The sequence below is a fragment of the Clupea harengus genome, chromosome 1, assembly GCF_900700415.2.
Source record: "Clupea harengus chromosome 1, Ch_v2.0.2, whole genome shotgun sequence".
Taxonomy (NCBI): domain Eukaryota; kingdom Metazoa; phylum Chordata; class Actinopteri; order Clupeiformes; family Clupeidae; genus Clupea; species Clupea harengus.
The window spans coordinates 7,781,715-7,801,714 of NC_045152.1; the positions used below are offsets into that span (position 1 = coordinate 7,781,715).

At 48.5% G+C, this 20,000-nt stretch overlaps 1 protein-coding gene across 6 annotated transcripts in view; it reads left to right on the plus strand.

The window, feature by feature from the left end:
• The window catches only part of caskin1 (CASK interacting protein 1), a 95,119-nt gene that overhangs the window by 44,085 nt on the left and 31,034 nt on the right, over nt 1–20,000 (plus strand). For all 6 annotated transcript variants that reach the window (XM_031565926.2, XM_042705201.1, XM_042705365.1 and 3 more), the window contains exons 2-6: nt 5,502–5,553; nt 16,083–16,180; nt 17,289–17,434; nt 19,409–19,504; nt 19,833–19,963. In XM_031565926.2, coding sequence (XP_031421786.1) covers nt 5,502–5,553; nt 16,083–16,180; nt 17,289–17,434; nt 19,409–19,504; nt 19,833–19,963 — 523 coding nt within the window. The remainder of the gene's footprint in view (nt 1–5,501; nt 5,554–16,082; nt 16,181–17,288; nt 17,435–19,408; nt 19,505–19,832; nt 19,964–20,000) is intronic.

A 20,000-nucleotide genomic window follows, 5' to 3' on the forward strand; every position in this document is an offset into this window, starting at 1 on the left:
ACCACATGCGTACATATGCACACACACACTCACACACACACACACACACACACACACACACACACACACACACACACACATGTGTATCCCTGATGCTTACCAGCTCCAGATGTGTGGGGTCCTCCTCCTGATATAGCTGCCCCACTAACTGCCCAGCCCGCCCTGAGGCAGACTGTCTGTGTGTATGTTTCCACATGTGTGTGTTAACAGAGAAAGAGATATGAGAGGCTCACACAAACACAATGAGTTCAATACTATATTGCACGAGCACTATATCAGAGCAACACGTGTGCTTGTCCAATTTCCACTTACATCCAAGGACGTTCCTGCAGGTTTTGTTCGCTGAGGGCACAATTACTGTTCAGCCTGTGGTTAGTATTACACTCTGCTTACAAAGGACACTTGTTCCAGGGGACCATCTTGTGTGGAGGACAGCTTGGTAATTAGAATTAAATCCCCTATCCTTTAAGTAGCACATATACAAATGCAAATTACATTTTTAAAGTTGAGTGACTGACGCCTCTGGTCTGCCAACTGAGACCAAAGGAGGATCGTCAGGGTCTTGCAGGTGGAGGATCCTCATCAACTTAATTTTAAACTTTTTGAAAACATTGCAACCTGTTTCGCATACAGTCAGTAATCCATGCTAACTCTTCACAGCTAACTCGGCATAATAAGCATAACTATGGCCATGCTCTGCCACTCTATATCACGTGATCTACTGTCACAGGGAGAAAGTGGTTTATTTTGCAACGTCGCTGTTATTGTTGTCATTTACAGGCCTTGCTGTCTAGTGATGCTTATCTCCTTTGATTTCTTTCAGTTGATTGGTTGTCAGAATTCCACAGGTGTGAATCTCTAAGAGGTGGCTCTTGTCACTTGGCACACTTGGCAGGAGTTACACAGAGACTCATGTGGGTCGGTTCCCTTCTGTCGCTCACAGCAAGAGGAGTGGGTCTGGAGAGGCTGACAGTGGACCGAAGTCTGCTGCTGGTGTCTCTCACCTATCTGTCCTGGTCAAGTGGACCGAAGTCTGCTGCTGGTGTCTCACACCTATCTGTCCTGGTCAAGTGGACCGAAGTCTGCTGCTGGTGTCTCACACCTATCTGTCCTGGTCAAGTGGACCGAAGTCTGCTGCTGGTGTCTCTCACCTATCTGTCCTGGTCAAGTGGACCGAAGTCTGCTGCTGGTGTCTCTCACCTATCTGTCCTGGTCAAATGGAGCGAAGTCTGCTGCTGGTGTCTCTCACCTATCTGTCCTGGTCAAGTGGACCGAAGTCTGCTGCTGGTGTCTCTCACCTATGTGCCAACAGCGCTGCTGAATCAGTCAGGTCCCAGCGCAGGACACAAGGCATGTTGATGACCTCTCTGTTTCATCAGTAGGCTCTGTGTTTTTGTACTTCCATGGGAAGAGTTGGGGTATCGGTTAGGTCTCAGACTGGTGATTGGTTGAATAGGTGGGATCTGCATCCTTTCATATCTCTGCATAGCATAATCATCCAGTGAAAGCCTTTATTGTCTGTCTGTTGAGAGTTTGGTTCTTTATTTAAAATTGCAGTCATCTTCCGTGTAGGTCAATGTGCTGGTTAAGCCTCTAAGAAGATTTTATTTACTTTGTTGTCTGGGAGACCGCAACTGTGTGCTTTCCCTTCTACTAAGAGACCCCTGCAGAGAAACTTGTTAACGTGATGTGGAATACCTCCCAACACTCACACACACACACACACACACACACACACACACACACACACACACACACACACACACACATGCATATATATCAGTCTACCCATACACTCACACAGACATACCAACTACAACCACACTTTATTCCCCTCTTTCTTTCACACGCATACACAAACTCACACAAACTCACACAAACTCACACACACACACACACACACATACATACACACACACACAACAAAAACAAACACACACACACACACACACATACACCAAAAACAAACACATACCTCCCCAGGGCAGCACCCTTGCGTCTGCGTAGCCTTGATGTGCCGCATCCCCAATCGTCTCACACTGCGACCTGAGCTTGTTGAGGAGGCACTAAGCTATTTGTTGTCTCCAATGGTCTCCGTAATGATCCAATCCTCTCGGCAGAGCACTGGCCCCGGCACTCACCCCAGCTCCGCTTACGCTCTCCATGGAAGCCCTGCGGAGAACTTCAAACAGAATCCTGCAGAACAATTAGATATCACCCCTGCTGGTGTGCTTTTGTAAGATGAATTAAAAGTGAAAAGTAAAATTGGCCTCTGTTCACACCACACGCTTGTAGTTCCTCTGTGCCTCTGGGTGATTGGAATAACGGTGTTGGGTTTCTCTGTCCTCCTAAGAGAGGGTTTACCTGAAGTAGCTCACGAGAGTCGATCCCCCTCTCTGTTGGCGGATGCCTTCTGGAGCAAAGCTCTTCAGGGCTTGGAGCGTGTGAGGCCTCTCACTCCCACGCAGTGGAACAGGCCTCTGTAGCAGAGGGACAGAGCCGTCACCCCACTCTGCCTCCAATCCAGGTATATGGGGTATCAGCCCTGCACACTGATTGAGTCTATGGGGTATCAGCCCTGCACACTGACTGAAAAACCAAGCTGAAAAAACAGGCTCATTGATATGGCAAGTCAGTGAACATACTCAACCATAGTGATGATACTCTGTCACACTGCCCTCCTCTTCAGGAAGTGAGCCTATGAGCTTTACACACACACACGACCGCACGCACACACACACACACACACACACACACACACACACACACACAGGCGTCCCTCAACCATCTCCCCTGCTGCACGCTAGTGCTTCACTCACCGGAAAGGTTAAAAAAATCCAGTACACAGAACACCATGTGACAAACAGATGAAGAGACAGGAGGAGGACAGAGGGAGAGAGAGAGAGAGAGAGAGAGAGAGACAGTGAAGAGATGGACCTCTCGGTGACCTCTGAGTCATTAAACCCAGACTTGCACCATCATTCCATCTCACTTGTCACCACTGTCTTTCCCCCTCTCACTCGCTCCAGTCCTCTCTCTTCTCCCTCTCTAGCTTCATCCCCCCTCCCTTCCCAAGTCTTATTCTCTCTTTCAATTTAATTTTGTCTCTCTGCCCCCCCTTCCTCTCTCTCACTCACACACACACACACACACACACACACACACACACACACACACACACACACATAGGGTTCTAAGGGCACTGACCTCGCTGTCATCACATTGAGATTTAGTGTCCCTGCTCAGCCTCTCCTTGGAGGGTGACAATTTGCTCCAGGGACACACACACACACACACTCACACACACACAAAGATACACACGCACACATACACATACACACAGATCTCTACATTAGAATAAGACTAAAAACATGTCATATTAACTGAAATATGAATATAACAGAAAAACAAGTAGTGTAATAAAGAATGAAATGGAAGAGCACACAGACAAAAAAGCTGAAAGACACAGGCAGACAGAGAGTAGTTGAAAGCCAGACAGAGTGAAAGCCAGACAGACAGACAGAGTGAAAGCCAGCCAGACAGACAGACAGCGTGAAAGCTGACAGAGGGGGAGTGCACAGCTGTTGACCTGCTCAGTGCGCTGGCCTGCTCCCAACCTCAGGTGGCGCTTCGGTGGGACCTGGGAGCTGGAATCCAATCCACCCCATGCTGTGTAAGCAAATAGAATGCTCAGCGGCAGCGTGGCACTTCCTGTTACCAAACTCACTGTTTGCCGTTTCACAGCCCGAGATCCCTCCGCCACCTCATCTGCCTCCCCCAGGGGGGGTCGTTGGAGCCAGGCTTCAGAGGCGGCGTGCTCACAGTACAGTGAGGGAGGAGGCAGAGAGAGGAAACAAATCAAAAAGGAAAATGGCCTGTCACACTGACTGACTGAGGTCTTTTTGTCGCCATAACATCTCGTGTCTGAATCGGCTGGCTGTTCTGTGTGCGGCGACTCTGTGAAGGAGTCATTGTCAGTGACGTAACCCTCTCTGCCATATCTGTCCTCTATGGGGCGCTTAGGAAAAATGACTGCCGCCCTTTGTGGCTGCGTTGTGTGCACACATGTCATCCACATGACGACGTCCTTGTGTATTCCCCGTTTTTTAACATTGAGTATGATACCAAGATAGTGCTACGTGACCTCCGATCTTTTATGAGAAGCTCTGGCGCGTCCTTGTGAAAGGGACTTAAGATTCATGACAGGGGAGTGTGTGTGTGCTGCCCCACCCTGTTCTGAGCCCGCAGCCTATCCCCCGCTTGCCCTTTCGTGACCCCAGACTGAATTGCGCCTGCTTATAGAACAATCTAGAAGCAACCCCTGCAGGAAGGGCACCCTCTCGTAATCAAACACCCACCTGGATCCTGTGTGGAAGTGGTGATGATTTACAGCCACGCATCAGTGGTGCACATGCCCAGGCACCACGACAAATTAAAATAGCCGCGCGGAAAATCGATGAGGAGCTCGACGGGAAAAGCTGCACCGACCGGTTTCCTCTCCCCCAGGGAGCCACCACTGCGGGAGATAAACACTCTTGCTCCTGCCTACCCCCTGTCTGCAGGAGGGGAGCAGGAGGAGGAAGTGAGAGACAGCTGTGCTCCCGGGGCCAGGGTAGATTTCCTGTGGAGTTCATGGATGAGGAACACCTGTGCTCTGCGCCAGAATGCTGGCACTAGGAACCGGGAGTGTTCCTGTTTTGTTTTCATGAAGTGTGGTCATTCCTGAGGCATCGTCTGTGTGTGTGCATGTGTGTGTGTGTGTGTGTGTGTGTGTGTGTGTGGTGTGTGTGTGTGTGTGTGTGTGTGTGTGTGTGTGTGTGTGTGTGTGTGTGTGTGTGTGTGTGTATGCATGTGTGTATGTGAGAGGGAGAGAGAGTGTGTATGTGTGAGGGGGGGGGGGTCTACAAAAGGTTCAGGGAAAGGTTTAGGTGTCTGGAGCAGAGGAGGAGGAGAAGCAGTCTTTCTCTCTCTCTCTCTCTCTCTCTCTCTCTTTCTCTCTCTGTCTCTCTCTCTCCCTCTCTTTATCTCCCTCCCTCTCTCTCTCTCTGGGATCGGCCCAGTGTGGGGAGGTCTTGGCACTGCTCCGGGCCGGGTCACAGCACTAAGCACCGAGGAAGCAGCGCTAAGCTAAGCTGACACCAGCGGAGCGGCTCGTATGGGGGGGGGGGGGGGGGACCGCACAGCCTAGCACTGCCAAGCTCCAGCTGACAAACTCCATCCACACACACCTCACACTGGTCGGGGGGGTCGGCCTGAGCGTAAACATGAGAAAAACAGATTTTACTTTCATCTCTCTTTGCTTGCTACAGTACCTTTTGGGTGACTTATGTCGGAACTGGCTCTAAACTGTCTATGAAGAAACAATACCATATTTATTTTTATTAAAAATGTGCGTCTCATATGTTAAAGTACATTGTCAATGTCATGAGTAATATGCTGATTGTAATGGTGGCTTCTGTGCTCATCCCTTTTTTGGCTCTCTCTCTGTCTCTCTCTTACAGAATTGCTGGGCACTGCCAAGAGGGTGAACGTCAATTTCCAGGACACGGATGGGTGAGTAGGACATATAAGGGCTTTGCTGAAGCTGTGGCCCAGACGCTAGTAAACACAGCAGGATCTGCCTTCCAAATGGCTGTTGGTTTATTTGTGCTTGTGTACTAGGAGGTGGGGAGGGGTGTCAGAATCCCAGTAGGTCAATACTTTATATGTACTTATATATCTCCCTCAGTGTCCCTCTTTCTTTCTCCCTTTCTCTGTGTCTCTCCCTGATTTGTGCTTTCTGACACACATCATTATCCACTCTTTTTTCTCCCATTCCCACTATGCTTTCATTTTGTTGTCGTGAACTATATGTTCCTCTAAACATTATGCCGAATAGAGAACATATTCAACCACTGAGGGTGACAGTGGTGTCTGGTGCTGCTGTAAGCCATGGCCATGTATGTCCCCAGCGAAGTGAGCAGTGGAGTGAGGTGGCAGGCAGCTGGAGGCCTGATGCTGGCTGGCCTGTTGTTCTCTTGGAGCTCAGGGCACAGATTAGCAGGGTTACAGAGGGGACAAGAGTTTACACCACTGAAGGCCTCCATTTCTCCATCGCTCTTTCTCTCTCTCTCTCTCTCTCTCTCTTGCTCTCTCTCTCTCTCCTGCTCTCTCTCTCTCTCTCTCCCTCTCTCTTGCTCTCTCTCTCACTCTCTCTCACTCTCTCTCTCTCTCTTTCTCTCTCTCTCTCTCTCTCTCTCTCTCTTGTCCTCTCTCTTTCTGTCAGCGTTGTGTATGTTTGCCTGAGAAGCATCCAGCTTTCTACCTACTCACCAAAGATCCCTTGATCTGGCTCTGTGCCCATCTTTTCTTTCTCTCTCTCGCTCTCTCTCTCTCTCTCTCTCTCTCTCTCTCTCTCTCTCTGCTTGAGTCTGTGCTGGGCAGTGAATGGCAGCCAGCTGCAGCCAGTCTGTGCTCTCTCGCTTGGTAGGAACGTCAGCAGGGCATTGGTGCAGAGGAGTTTCTTATTTTTTTTCTGGCCGCACAAAACAGTGGATAAGGATTATTATCTCCTTGAAAGAAAAAAACTATATTTTCAACCATTAGCTAAAAATAAGGGTGCTGGACGTTCTGTGTTTCACCATCATACCCAAGGCACAACAAAAAAACTCAGTTGAAACTAATTTACACTGTGAGTAGCATTTTCCTCTGTTGTAAGAGGATTTTCGAGCACACCCATTGGCAAAAACTAATCAATTGCTAGTGACTAATGAAAACAGCGTCTGTGGTCACTGCAGACAGACAGAAAATAGAAACTAGGAAGTGAGAATTAATCTGTGTGTTGAATATCCTGCTTTCAAAAACCTAAGCAGCTTCTGTCCCTGTTGTGTTTTTTTTTGGGGGGGGGGGGTGGAAATCCCTGAATGCCATGCCAAATCTGTCTCTGATAATGTAATCCCTTCACCACTGACCTGCTACCCTTGTGTTGCTCCTGCCATGTTTGGGTCGTAGGAAGGGGGTTGGCTACTTGGTGAGATGCCAGCTCATAGAGAGAGAGAGAGGGAGAGAGTGTGTGTGTGTGAGTGAGAGAGAGAGAGAGAGAGAGAGAGAGAGAGAGAGAGATTGATCAGGACCGGGCTTTGTTTTTTGTCCAGTCACATATTCTTGGGAGGCTCAGAGACATGTGACCCTGCACTCAGTCCTGAGTCCTCGTTAGGCAGCGTGGCAGAATTGGGGCTAGAAATGTGTGGGGGTGTAAACAACATGTAGCGCACAGAAGCGAGAGAGCAACAGACAGAGAGAGAGAAATATGGAGGAGAATATGGAGGGTGAGAAAGGGTTCAGGGTGAGGAGAAACTGAGAGGAAGGGGGCCAGCCAACTTTGTAGTGCTGCTTTCTAGTGGACTGCTACCAGAGTCAGCATTAGCTCATTTATTAGCATGCAGATCTGCCTGCCGTGACACTGAAGCTTGGTGACATTGTCAGGACAGGGTTGGGCTTATCAGCTCTCAGCCAATCAGAGCAGAAGCAGCAACAAGGGCCCTCCTCCTCCAGGCTGCAGTGAGAGAGTGTGACGAAGCAAAGGGACAGGGCCATTACTCTAGTCTCCACCAGCACACCGCCGGCGCCTCTCCGGCTGTCTTATAGACACACACACACACACACACACATAAACACACAACTGTGCTCACAGAATCAGCAATGCCCTTTCTCACAAACACACATTCACACATAGTCATGTTCTCATAGATAAATATAAATGCTTTCCCAGTCAGACAAACACACACACACACACACACACACACACACGCACGCACACACCCGAGCGCGCACACACACACACACACACACACACACACGTGCGCACGAACAAACAACACCAAAACCACATCTCACACATAGTCATGTTCTCATGTAAATAAATATAAATGCTTTCCTACTCAGACAAACACACATACACACACACACACGCACGCACACACCCGAGCGCGCACACACACACACACACACACACACACACACACACTCACACACATACACACATACACACACACACGCATACACACGCACACACACGCACACACACGCACAAACACACACACACACACGCGTGCGCGCGCACGCACAAACAAACAACACCAAAGCCACATCTCAGGGCACGGATGGCAGCCATCTCTCCCTCGCCATTAAACCATCATCACACATCAAAGCACTCGCACTCGCACTCGCACCCGTTTCTCTCTTTCTGCGCCACCATTGCTCTCGCCGTCTGCAAATTGCCCGGAATAAAGGATGGTGGCTGAGGCCTGGCCTATTGATCAGTGCCAGCGAACAATGCCCGCATTCATCATCCCCGCAGCTCAGCCTCCCCTGCACAAAGGGGAAACGAGAGCCGTAACTCTAAACCAAACACGCCCTCGTCCTCCTCCTCATCGCAGCCTTACAGCCTCGCGGCCAAGGCCAGACTCGCTCTCGCTCCCTCTCTCTCTCTCTCTCTCTCTGTGGGTCCTCCTCTTGTGCCTCCTCCACCCACCGGCTCTTCCGCTGCAGGAGATGGGGGGAGAGATCTCATTTGAATCAGGCTGCAGATAAATGGGTTCCACATTTAATTCCTCCACCTGTGAACGCCAGGCCACATGAGATCAGGGAGATGAGCTGATGGCCTGTCTTCTGCATGGAGGGCAGGGTGGGGGCGGTGGGCACAGGAAGAGGGTAGGGAGGGAGGGCTTGTGTGGTTGCAGGGCTGTGGCAGTAGTGGCCGGGCAAGCCTTAAGAGGAGAGGAGAGGAGAGGCACAAACAAGGCAGGAATGCCAACCCCAACCACCAGCGGAAGAGGTGGTGCCAACCCGTCTCTGTGAGGCAGTGTAAAACAATGGCATTATGGCGGTGTCTGCTAGAAAAACAAAAACAGTAGTAGGTCCTACTCCCGGCCAGTCGTCCTCCTTTACTGTGTGTTTACTGGCACACCTTCCTCTGAGGAGAGAGAGAAACGGAAGGAGGGGCGAGAGAGAGAATAGAGATAGAGAGAAGAGAGAGAGTGAGAGAAGAGAGAGAGAGAAGAGAGAGAGTGAGAGAAGAGAGAGTGAGAGAAACAGTGGGCCAGAAATCTGTTTAAGTGATGTCCAGGTACTCAGCAGGCCTCTGTGTATTTGTGTGTAAGTGTGTGTGTGTGTGTGTGTGTACACTGAGCTCTCATGTGTGTGTACAGCACATTCTAGCCTCCAAATGGCGATCTTTGCCTCTGTATGTTTGTGTGTGTCTGTGTATGTATATGCATACCACACCTAGACACTACAGGCTTAGCAATAAATATAGTGCTGTGTCTGTAGTTGTGTATGTGTGTGTGTGTGTGTGTGTGTGTGTGTGTGTGTGTGTTTGTGTGTGTGTACGTGTGTGTGTGTTTGTGTGTGTGTGTGTGTGTGTGTCAGGTGTAGAGGGCAGATAGGCTGCGTTCACCGTAATCCTCAGTGGCAGCTTCTGGTGTGTGTTTGTCTGCGGACACAAAGCGCACTGCTGGAACTGCGGGCGTTGCGGTGCAATAAAGCCTGATTTAAGGTGGCGTCATGAACAGTGCAGCTGGAGAGGGGGACAGGGCATGACAGCGAACCGTGTGAAGGCCGCTGGTTATGGTTAGCTGCATGGCAGTTACCCCCTCCAACCAGACACAAGCAGTGGACACACACACACACACACACACACATGAAAACACTAACACACATATGCTCAAACACACACACACAACCTAGTGACGCCTGACATCATCATTTCATGCATTCATTTTACATTTCAAACATAATTACACACAAATATACAGCACAAAGTGCATGCATTAGTTCTAGTAAAATCACATCACCCCCTTATGGACATGCGTGTGCTGGGAAACAAACACATGCTCATGTCACAATGATTGTGTAATGATTGCCCTCTGAGCCAGGAAATAGAAACAGAAAAGAAATGGAAATAGAAATAGAAAGCTTTCAGAGGATTGGAAGATAAGCTCCGTCTATCTGAAATGAGCTAAGAGGCAGGAATGTTCCGGCATGTGCACCATCTGCCGCTGGCGGCCGTGGAGAGCACCTAATCTCACTTCGCCATCTCACACTCCGCATCAGCCGCCGGGTCCTATGCACCATATCTATGTTCACGGGGCAAACTGGAGGCATCGTTTAAGAGCCTGTTGCTGGCATCACTGCAATGTAGTAACTGAGAGAAAATAAAGAGGCTATGGTTAAAGGTTCCTGTTAGTGCATATGTACTGTATGTGATTGTGTGTGTGTGTGTGTGTGTGTGTGTGTGTGTGTGTGTGTGTGTGTGTGTGTGTGTCTGTGTGTCTGTGAATGTGTGCTTTCTGCTAAATTAAACAGACGCTGCTTACCTCTGGGGCTGATGCTTATCCTGTCTGTGAGAAACTTTCACTGTCTGACCTGAAATATTTTCATATATTTATGGCAAATTGTAGATGGAAACGCAGATGCTTTATTTCAATATTCCATTCTGAAGAACAGAAGAGCACACCACGACGTCTCAGCAACACAATGCGCACAGAATTCTACAATTTAGCTACAGCACTAACAAACAGAACACAATGCTCACAGAATTCTACAATTTACAACACTAACAGAACACTGTAACTAGTCATAGGGCTGCAGAATAAACACACTTAAACTATGACATAAAAGATTACCCATAGGCGTCTGTCTGGAGGGTCAGTTTGGGGAATACAACAATTAGTTATACCTCCGGACCTTTTGTCAGGAACAGCAAACATGGTGCCTGGCATATGAGACTTTTGGCGCCAGTGCACTTTATGTAAATGTGTCACATTCTTGTGGGGGAAGGAGTGTGGATGGACAATGGATATTTGATCTTTAGGTGGTTTTGTCATTAGACCATTTGGTTACAGGATGATTCATCTGAGTTGCAGCTACTAAAGTAATATATGAGAACCAGCGATGTTCTTCAAACCCCACACTTAGAACACCCACATACCACATATCAAGTAAATATTATTGAGTGTTTGCATTCAGCACTTGCCTGAGGCAAGCAAATATCTCTGGCTGTGTAAACACAGCAGACCACTGAAAGTAATGTCGTGCCATTTCCAACAGTAGCTCGAAAGCTCAGAAGCCCAATCACAGGATTGCATTCTGCAAGAGTATTAATGCTCGATTCATCATGCTCTCTGAGTCTATTGCTAATGTCTTAATTATTGAGGCTGAATTGGCTCCATTAATTATGACTTTTCATTAGGCAATGTGCTGCAGCGTGTGTTTCTAGCTGAAAACCATATTGTGCTGAGCTCACCATCTCATTTCTTTTAATTGCAATCTACTAAATGGCCTTGTGTTGCTGTCAGTCAAAAAATATTGCATCATTTCAAGATAGGAAGGATGAAAAATGACAAGAACTGTAAAATACAACCCCCCCACCCCACCAACCAATAAATATGACGCGTGTAAAATCTTACGTCAAGTGAGTTTGGTTCTGCCAAATATTTGATGACAAAATAATGTTTATGTTCCAATGTTTATTCTAGACAGCAAGAAAATTTTTCAACTGAAAATAAAAGTCTTTCAGAGACTCTTACAGTGCATGATGAGTTACTGTAATGTTGGACAGTGCATTGGCACGGAAACACTTTCCACTGGAATCCAGCATGCCGTAAAAAGCAGCAGCATTAGCAGGGATGATTCCAACCCCTCTTCACCTGTTTTCTCGGCGGGCGAAGATAAGCAGACATCTTGTGAGGATAGATTTATGTGATCATAGACAGAGGGTTTAATGTTCTGCTTAATCTGAAATTGTTCCATTGAAATGACTGCCGTAAAAAACCACCCCCGCCGCTGAGTTATGATTTATGAATCTGTCGTATTTTCATCTCTCGAGCCCAAAACCCCCACACCACCCCCACCCCCTTCTATTAGCAGAGCGCTGGAGAGAGGTGCGGCCCTCACTGTTGTATTAGAATATATGAGATGGGGAGATTGTGTTCTGGGCTTTCTACGCAGCGGTGGCGAATATTGCTTCCACAGTGCCACAGACAGGATCGTGGGCTTTCTCGGCCCAGCACTGACACACGGCTGAACACGGCAGATAAGACCTACAAACGAAATCATAGTCACATCGGTCTAATCATCTGTGATAGTCTGCTCTGAGGAGAGATGCTATGGTTAGGAACCTTATCCACCTTGATTGCTTTTTTAGCTGACAATGTGCCTCCGGAGTTTAAGGGCTTATGAGGACAACACAAGGATATTGCATACTCTATACTTTTACTTTTATAGAAAATAGATTGAGGATGGGGGGGACGATGATGAATGGAAGAACAGACACATACAAATTGATGTCAAGTCAGCTGAGGTAACTGCAGTTGTATTTGCTGTTAATTGTCACAGCACATTCTCATAATCATGCACGTCTGATGACATTGCACACGCGTGCCATGATTAGGGAAGTGTTTTCCAGTAGTTTTCTCTCCACTGACAGGCCTGTATCATTTTCGCTGAAACGCTCTCCTCCCAGGTATTGGCACTAATGCTAAATGAGCTCCTAATTAACATTCCCTCGACAGTCCCAGCGTCCCATGAGCACACCTGTTAAATTATTCATCTTTTTCGGCTCTGAGAGCAGCGCACACCTGATTGCCCCTCGTTAGGTCCGTTGAAGAGTTGATCTTCCGGCAGGCTGCAGTAATTGTGTTTGCAACAGATGCCATTTTTGCAGGGGGTTGGTGGTGGTGGTGGTGGTGTAAGGGGGGTGGGGGGGGACGGGACATCAGGTTGGGAGAACAGATGAGAGGGAGACATTGAGATTCTGTTGAAGAATGTAAGTTATAAATGGCTGCAATTGCAACCTGCTGTGACGTGCAGACACACATCCATATGCTGCAGCTGTTTATTATCAAATGTGAAATGAAGGAAAGTGTTTTGGCTGCTAGACACTCAGGTGCATGTGATACGCTGTGTCCTGGTTTTAAATGATGTTGGAAAGACAATAGAGTCGACTCGTCTCACCCCCCAGACTGTCTGTTCTTAACCTTTGATGCTGATGGTGAGGACGATGGTCGTGATGAAGAGGGGAAAGAGAGAGAGGAAAAGGGGTGAGATCCTGTGCATCAGTGGGGGAGGCCTGAGGGGGGAGATCCCTTATTAGTGGAAGTAGGTCAGGCTGTGTGTATGTGTGTGTGTGTGTGTGTGTGTGTGTGTGTGTGTGTGTGTGTGTGTGTGAGAGAGAGAGTGAGAGAGGGAGGGAGAGAGAGAGAGGGAGAGGGAGAGAGAGAGAGAGAGAGAAAGAGAGAGGGCAGAGGGAGAGACAGGGGCATGCAGTTTACCTCCATCCTTTCACTGCAGTGACAGAAGAGATGAAGAGTTGAGGCATCCCACATCTGTGGTGGACCCCCCCTCTCTGTCTCTGTCTCTGTCTCTCTCTCTTTCTCCCTCTTTCTCTTTCTCTTTCTCTCTCTCTCTCTCTCTCTCTCTCTCTCTCTCTGCGTCTGTGTGGACCTGAGCCTGGGAGCCACATGAATATTGCATGCTGTGTGATTTTTTACTACTTGACTGGGGATCTGGGCTGGTGTTCCCTGGCGTTCCCCCACCCCCCATTCACTCCCCCTCCACTCCCCTCCCCTCCCCTGCCCTGCCCCATCCTTCCTCTGGTGCAGGCGCTGTGTTACCCACCCCTGCTGTGGACTACGCTCTCTAACGCTCCTCTAATGCCAGCTGAATGAAGCAGGGGGGGGGGGGGGGGGGGTCAGATAGGGTTCTGCTGTGACGTTTAGTATTCAGCTGCTGCTGCCCCGCGCTCAGCGATCAGCCAACCCCCCACCCCCCTCGCCTCTCGGCTGCATGCCCACGGTGGCACTAACAGCGCAGCTTTTGCATCGTATCCATGGTTACAGCACTGCACCGCAGCCAATCAGAACGAGCGAGGCTCAGCTGCAAAGAGACCAATGAGCTGATTTTTTGGTTGTCCGCTTCTAACCCTCCATCTATCCAGGGGTATGGCGTGATGGGCATCATCAGGGCAGGCTGTATTACCGCAGGATATGGCGAGGAGCTCACAGAAATACATTCTTGCTTTATTACAAGGGAGACACGCAGAATGTAATCAATAATGCAGCACAAACAGGAGGCTCAACTCACACTGGTCTGTGGGTTAGCACTGCAGGGGTTATCCCTAGGGTGTGTGTGTGTGCGTGTCTGTGTGTGTGTGCGCGTGAGTGTGTGTACGTGTCTGTTTGTGTGTGTGTGTGTGTGTGTGTGTGTGTGTGTGTGTGTGTGTGTGTGTGTGTGTGTGTATGAATGGGGGGTGATAACGTACAGAGCTGCAATAGTGAAATTCCAGCACCTCCGTGCAGCACATTGTGCCACTGCTACCCCCACAGGCACATAATGTTACTCAGCGCTACCATAATGCTACCCAAGACCCTCCGAGCACCCTTGAACTACTCTCATAAAGTGCTCTGACACGCACAGGTACGGCCGTAAACAGTGCAAATAGCTCCATTCACTAACTAACGATACTCTAATAGCCTCAGCGCTATCAAGATAAGTGGCAGCCTGTTCTGACTGTTACTTTATGTTCGAGGAAATATCTACTTTTATTCATTGAGCAGACGCGGTCCAGCTCCACGTGTACGGTTTTAATCATATTGTGTAGCAAGTTCATGACCTTGATGGTGTTAGCAACGTGTTCTACTAGCTGAGCTACAAGGGCACAGATCTGTCAATCGGGGCAGGTATGAGGCGGAGAGTGTCTCGAGAGCGTATGCAGGGGGCGGGGCCTCTCAGAGCAGGCGTGTGCAGAAGAGAACTAGAGGGGATGGGAAGGAGATGGCGTGTGGAGTCAGGACAACATGGGGTTAACTGTCAAGTGTGATTTCAGAAGCGAAATGCCCGGAGGCTGTGTTGCATTCTGCACGTCCCCGTCTCCCTTCTCTTCCTCTCTCTCTCTCTCTCCCTCTCTCTGTCTCTCTCTCTCTCTCTCACACACACACACATACACACACACACACACACACACACACACACACACACACATACAGATAGCCATCAAAGATTATATCTCATATATTTCATTACTCGTAGCGCTGGTAGCACATGACCTCAACCATTCTGAAACCTCAGAGACACACTGTCATTCATCTCTGTATGCTGTCATCCTCTGACAGTCTGCATTTGTGTGTTGATGTGCCTCCTCAGTCAGTCTGAGTGTGTATATGAAGCAGCAAGCACAGTCTGTATTTGCCATCTCATATCAAGACCCAGCCCACGGCCCCCGCCGCCACCGCCGCCTCTCCGGGTTCCGCTTTCCTCAAAATTAGCTCTCCATATCAAACACAGATAATTGCATTGCATTGCATTGCCTGTCCGTTTCAGACATGCTGAATTTAAAAACTATTTGCTCAGCCCACTTCAAATAGCGAAGGAAACCAACACCCCCCAATAACCCCCCACACACCACCTTCCCCCCACCCCCCCCCCCACACACACACACACACACACACACACTCCCCGAACATCCAGAGCAATCTGTTTTCTCTCTCTACGCCATGTGCTGTATGGAGTGTCCTGTAAAGTGGATGAATTTGTCAGGCAGGTTCTTTTAATCCCCCCCAGGTCACTATTTCAGATCCCTGTGCCTAAATCCCATTGTGCTGTTAAGCTGGCGGCTCCATTATTTATGACGTGTGCGGACCGGGCTGCATGTGTGCCGGTGGTCCTGTCTGATTACGCATGAGCGCATGGCGGCGGCAGCCTTGAGAGAAGGGGGGGGGGGGGGGGGGGGGGGGGGGGGGAGAAGATGAAGGGAGAGGGATTGATCTGCTCTGCACCTCTGGCATTAGCCACAGTCCTGGAGCAGGCGGGTTTTAAAAAACAAAGATGGAAGGTGCATCTAGGTTTTTAGGTTTGTGTGTCAGTGTGTTGTGTTTTAGATAGGTATTACTGAGGGAGAGTTCAAAGTCAAACAGTGGCAAAGTCAAACGTGTGTCTGGTGTTCATGAGTGTGTGTGTGTGTGTGTGTGTGTGTGTGTGTGTGTGTGTGTTTGAGGGTCTCTGACCATTCCCCTGCTGACTCGTGTGCTTGTGTGTGTGTTGAACAGGTTCTCTCCACTGCACCATGCGGCTCTCAATGGGAACATGGAGCTCATTTCCATCCTACTGGAGTCCCAGGCCATGGTGGATATTAGGGATCAGAAAGGTGAGTACATCCAGGCCTACTTACACTATAAACAGGGGGAATCAGGACCAGCTGCAGGGTGAGGTCTATTCAGACTGGCTCAGACTGCAGCTACAGTATTAACTTCAGCTTGAAGCAGTAAATTGTTTATTTTTGGCCTCCAACCGTTCCAAGTTTGTCAATATTACAGATGTGTTATGTACATTATGTTATCAGAAAATGCATCTAGACCTACAATGATGATTGTTTTGCCTGTGTGTTTTTCCATGTGACACCAGTATTTGTCCTAAGTTGAGTTAAAAGAAGATCCACGTGGCCATTTAAAAACGTAACATTCCAATCCAATCATTTCTGATTTACGGTGGGCTGGCAAAGCAAGCCAGTGCATTACATCGGAATTGTTTTGTTCTTGATGGTTCTTATTCTGCCAGGAAAGCAAACACTAGTCATTCAGTTCCTGTTATTGCAGTGAATTATTTTTATTTTGTGGTTTGGTTTTTCCATCCAAACCTTTTTAGTTTCAACTAACTCACAAAGCCATTTAAGACAAAAGATAAAATGCTCCATTTGTCACAACAAACATGGGACACCCTACGGAGACGAGCGGTCCAGACTGAGCGCAGAGTTCAGTGGGGAGTCACAGACGGAGACATCCTGTCTGTAGAGAGATGTCACATCCTGTCTCAGACATGCACCTCTGCAGCCTGCAGCCTGCTGTTCTAAAGGCTCACTAAGTCAGTTATGAGGTCATGATTTCATGGCTTTTTTGCCTTGTGGGACTAATATACAATTTTAATGACATACTGCATACAGTATATGCATACAGTACAACATAGACTGCAATAGCACTGCATCTTTTAAGAGGGCCACCTCCACCTGCACAATTCTGGTAATCATTGTCAGGTAGTCAAACAGCTGTTTAGAGCTGATCTATTACTGTGTGTATGGATGCTGAGGGCAGTGTAGACTCTTTCTATATCAGACAAAACTCTGTATTACTCTGTTCTTCCTCTCTCTCTCTCTCTCTCTCTCTCTCTCTCTCTCTCTTTACACACACACACACACACAAACATGTATACACAGACAGAAAGACTGTCTTAAACTTCTCTCATTTCCCCTTGCGCTGCAGGGATGCGGCCGTTGCACTACGCCGCCTGGCAGGGGAAGTCGGAGCCCATGAAGATGCTGCTGAAGTCTGGATCATCCGTCAACGGCCAGTCGGACGAGGGCCAGATCCCCCTGCATCTGGCTGCGCAGCATGGCCACTATGATGTGGTGAGTACCCCCCATCCCCATCAAACCCCGTTTTCTTAAAGCACTTGAGGACTGGAATGGGACCTCCTGTGTGCACACAGTGTAGCCCTGCGTCTGGTTTTCTTAGGAGGAGATTAAGGTTAAAGAGAGATGAAGTGCTCCAGCCTGACAAGGCTATGATCCTAGGTTTGGTTCTCAGGAAGTAAAACTATTCGGGAGGATCCATCAATGGACATGAAAACTTGCATCAAATAAACAAGAACAGGAACTATTAATGTATGAAGTAACTAACTATAGATGATGGACATCTGAACGATATCAGAGGCAATGGATATTTTACTAGTCACAATATAAAGCACATTAGAAATGCTTTTAGTACAAGTTATGTAAGAGTTATAATGTGAACTAATACCATAATTCATGCCACTGTTTGAATGGATTGTTTATAGAAACCGAATTACTGTAATGCTAAAAACGAACACCTTGCTGAACTGTGCAGACTAAAAGCCCTCGCTGAAAGTAGAGATGCTCAACAAAACATAGTCGCACTAAAACGGGCCCTAAGAATTGCACTTATTGTGAAAAGATGAACCATGGTTTTGAGTAAATGCACTGAAAGACCAAATGGAGGAGTAGGCCCATTACAAGTGATCATTTTCATTACCCCTGCCTCCACTGTGTGTGAAGCAGAACAAAAGTGCTTACTCACACTGGCTGCATGGAGGAAAGTGCTGCTCTCGGAATTTTCTGGACGGTCTGGCTGGAGCCCTTATCTATGAAAGAGATTTGTGATAGAGGAGGTCTGAGTACTGCACTGCAGAAAGAGAGAGACAGGGAGGGAGCAGAAAAGAGAGAGAGAGAGAGAGAGAAAGAGAGAGGGGAAAAAAAGAGGGGTGAAGCAATATGAGAGAATGAGAAAGAAAGGAAGAAAGAGAGGGAGTGTAATAGAGAATAGGGAAAGGATGACAGAGTCAAGAGGTTACAGAGAGAGAGAGAGAGAGAGAGAGAGAGAGAGGAAAAACAGAGAGGAAGAAAGGAGGAAAGGACTTGTTTAGCCTCAGGGACCTGGCCGCATGACACTCCAATTTCAGCACACCTGGCTGCACTGTTCATCTGCAGTGGGCAGCCTGACTGGCGCCACCCCTCTGCCACGTGGGTATGCCCCTGTGAGGCTGGAGCCATCGCCCTGACAGATGAAAGGTGACAGAGCACTCCCTGATCACCCCACCCACCCCCCACCTCCCCCGCTCCTCCGGAAAAAGCTGTCAAGATCTTCAGCCTCTCCACAGACGGCACATTTCCTGAAAGTCATCACGCATCCCTTTAAATCACAGCCCACACCTCTCTTTAATGATGGATAGCCATCGATTTGAGCGGGCCGATTCTCCTCCTTTTTTGTGCGCAGGCACTCTTTTGAAGTGGCCCCGGTGGCATTAAGGTGCCTCTCAGAGCTGACCAACTTTGAGTAGAAATGGAATAATTTATCTGATATGACAGAAGCAGGGGGGGGCGAGGGAGTGGATAAGGTCAGGTGAGGATAAACTCATTGGTCTTTGAGTTCAGAAGTTCAGAGACAAAATCTTGCAGAAACTCTGAACTGAACTCTGAACAGCCTTCGTGACCTCGGACGGAGCCAGAAGTGGAGCTGGAGTATGAGAGCATGTTATGGGACCTGTGGTGAGAGGCGGGGGTGGGTGCCAGACAGAAGCAGGTGTCCAGGTGAAGGATGAGATGTGCTATGATGATGGAGGGGGCTGAAAGGGTGGAGTGTTGGATATGATTTATCAGGTGGACATCTAATGGTTTTTTTTTTTTTGCTATAAAATGTTTTTTATTTTTTTAACAATGAGTCAATACAAAACACAGGTATATGTGATATGGCAGTCTTTCCATATACGGACAATGCTCCCAAGACATAGGAAAGTGTCCTAGGAGACATGGAGTGATGTTGAGTGAACTCTGCCGCTCTAAGGGCCTCTGCGTTTCCCTCCTCAGTCGGAGATGTTGCTGCAGCACCAGTCCAACCCCTGCATCGTGGACAACGCTGGGAAGACGCCGCTGGACTTGGCCTGCGAGTTCGGCCGAGTCGGGGTAAGCCGGAGCCTCCTCACAGTGCTGTGCAGAGCACAACATACACAACATGGCACTGCACAACACTTCCCTGCAAGGAATAGTACGGCACAAATGTATCACAACACAGTATAGCCTAGTACAATGTAATATAACACAACACAGCCGTTAGTACAGCTGTACACAGCACAGCACAGAACAACATCATATATTCCTCAGCAAAGTAGCACGGCATAATTACAGTGATTCTGTGGCAGAATAATTCCATCAGGCAAAGCATTGCACTGTCCTTAATTGACCTTAACAGTGTGTGTGTGTGTGTGTGTGTGTGTGTGTGTGTGCCCTGCAGGTGGTCCAGCTGCTTCTCAGCAGTAACATGTGTGCTGCTCTGCTGGAGCCCAAAAAGGGGGACTCAACGGACCCCAACGGCACCAGCCCCCTGCACCTCGCCGCCAAGAATGGACACATCGACATCATCAGGTGAGGGGACCTCTACGGCCCAGGCCCAGACACAGAC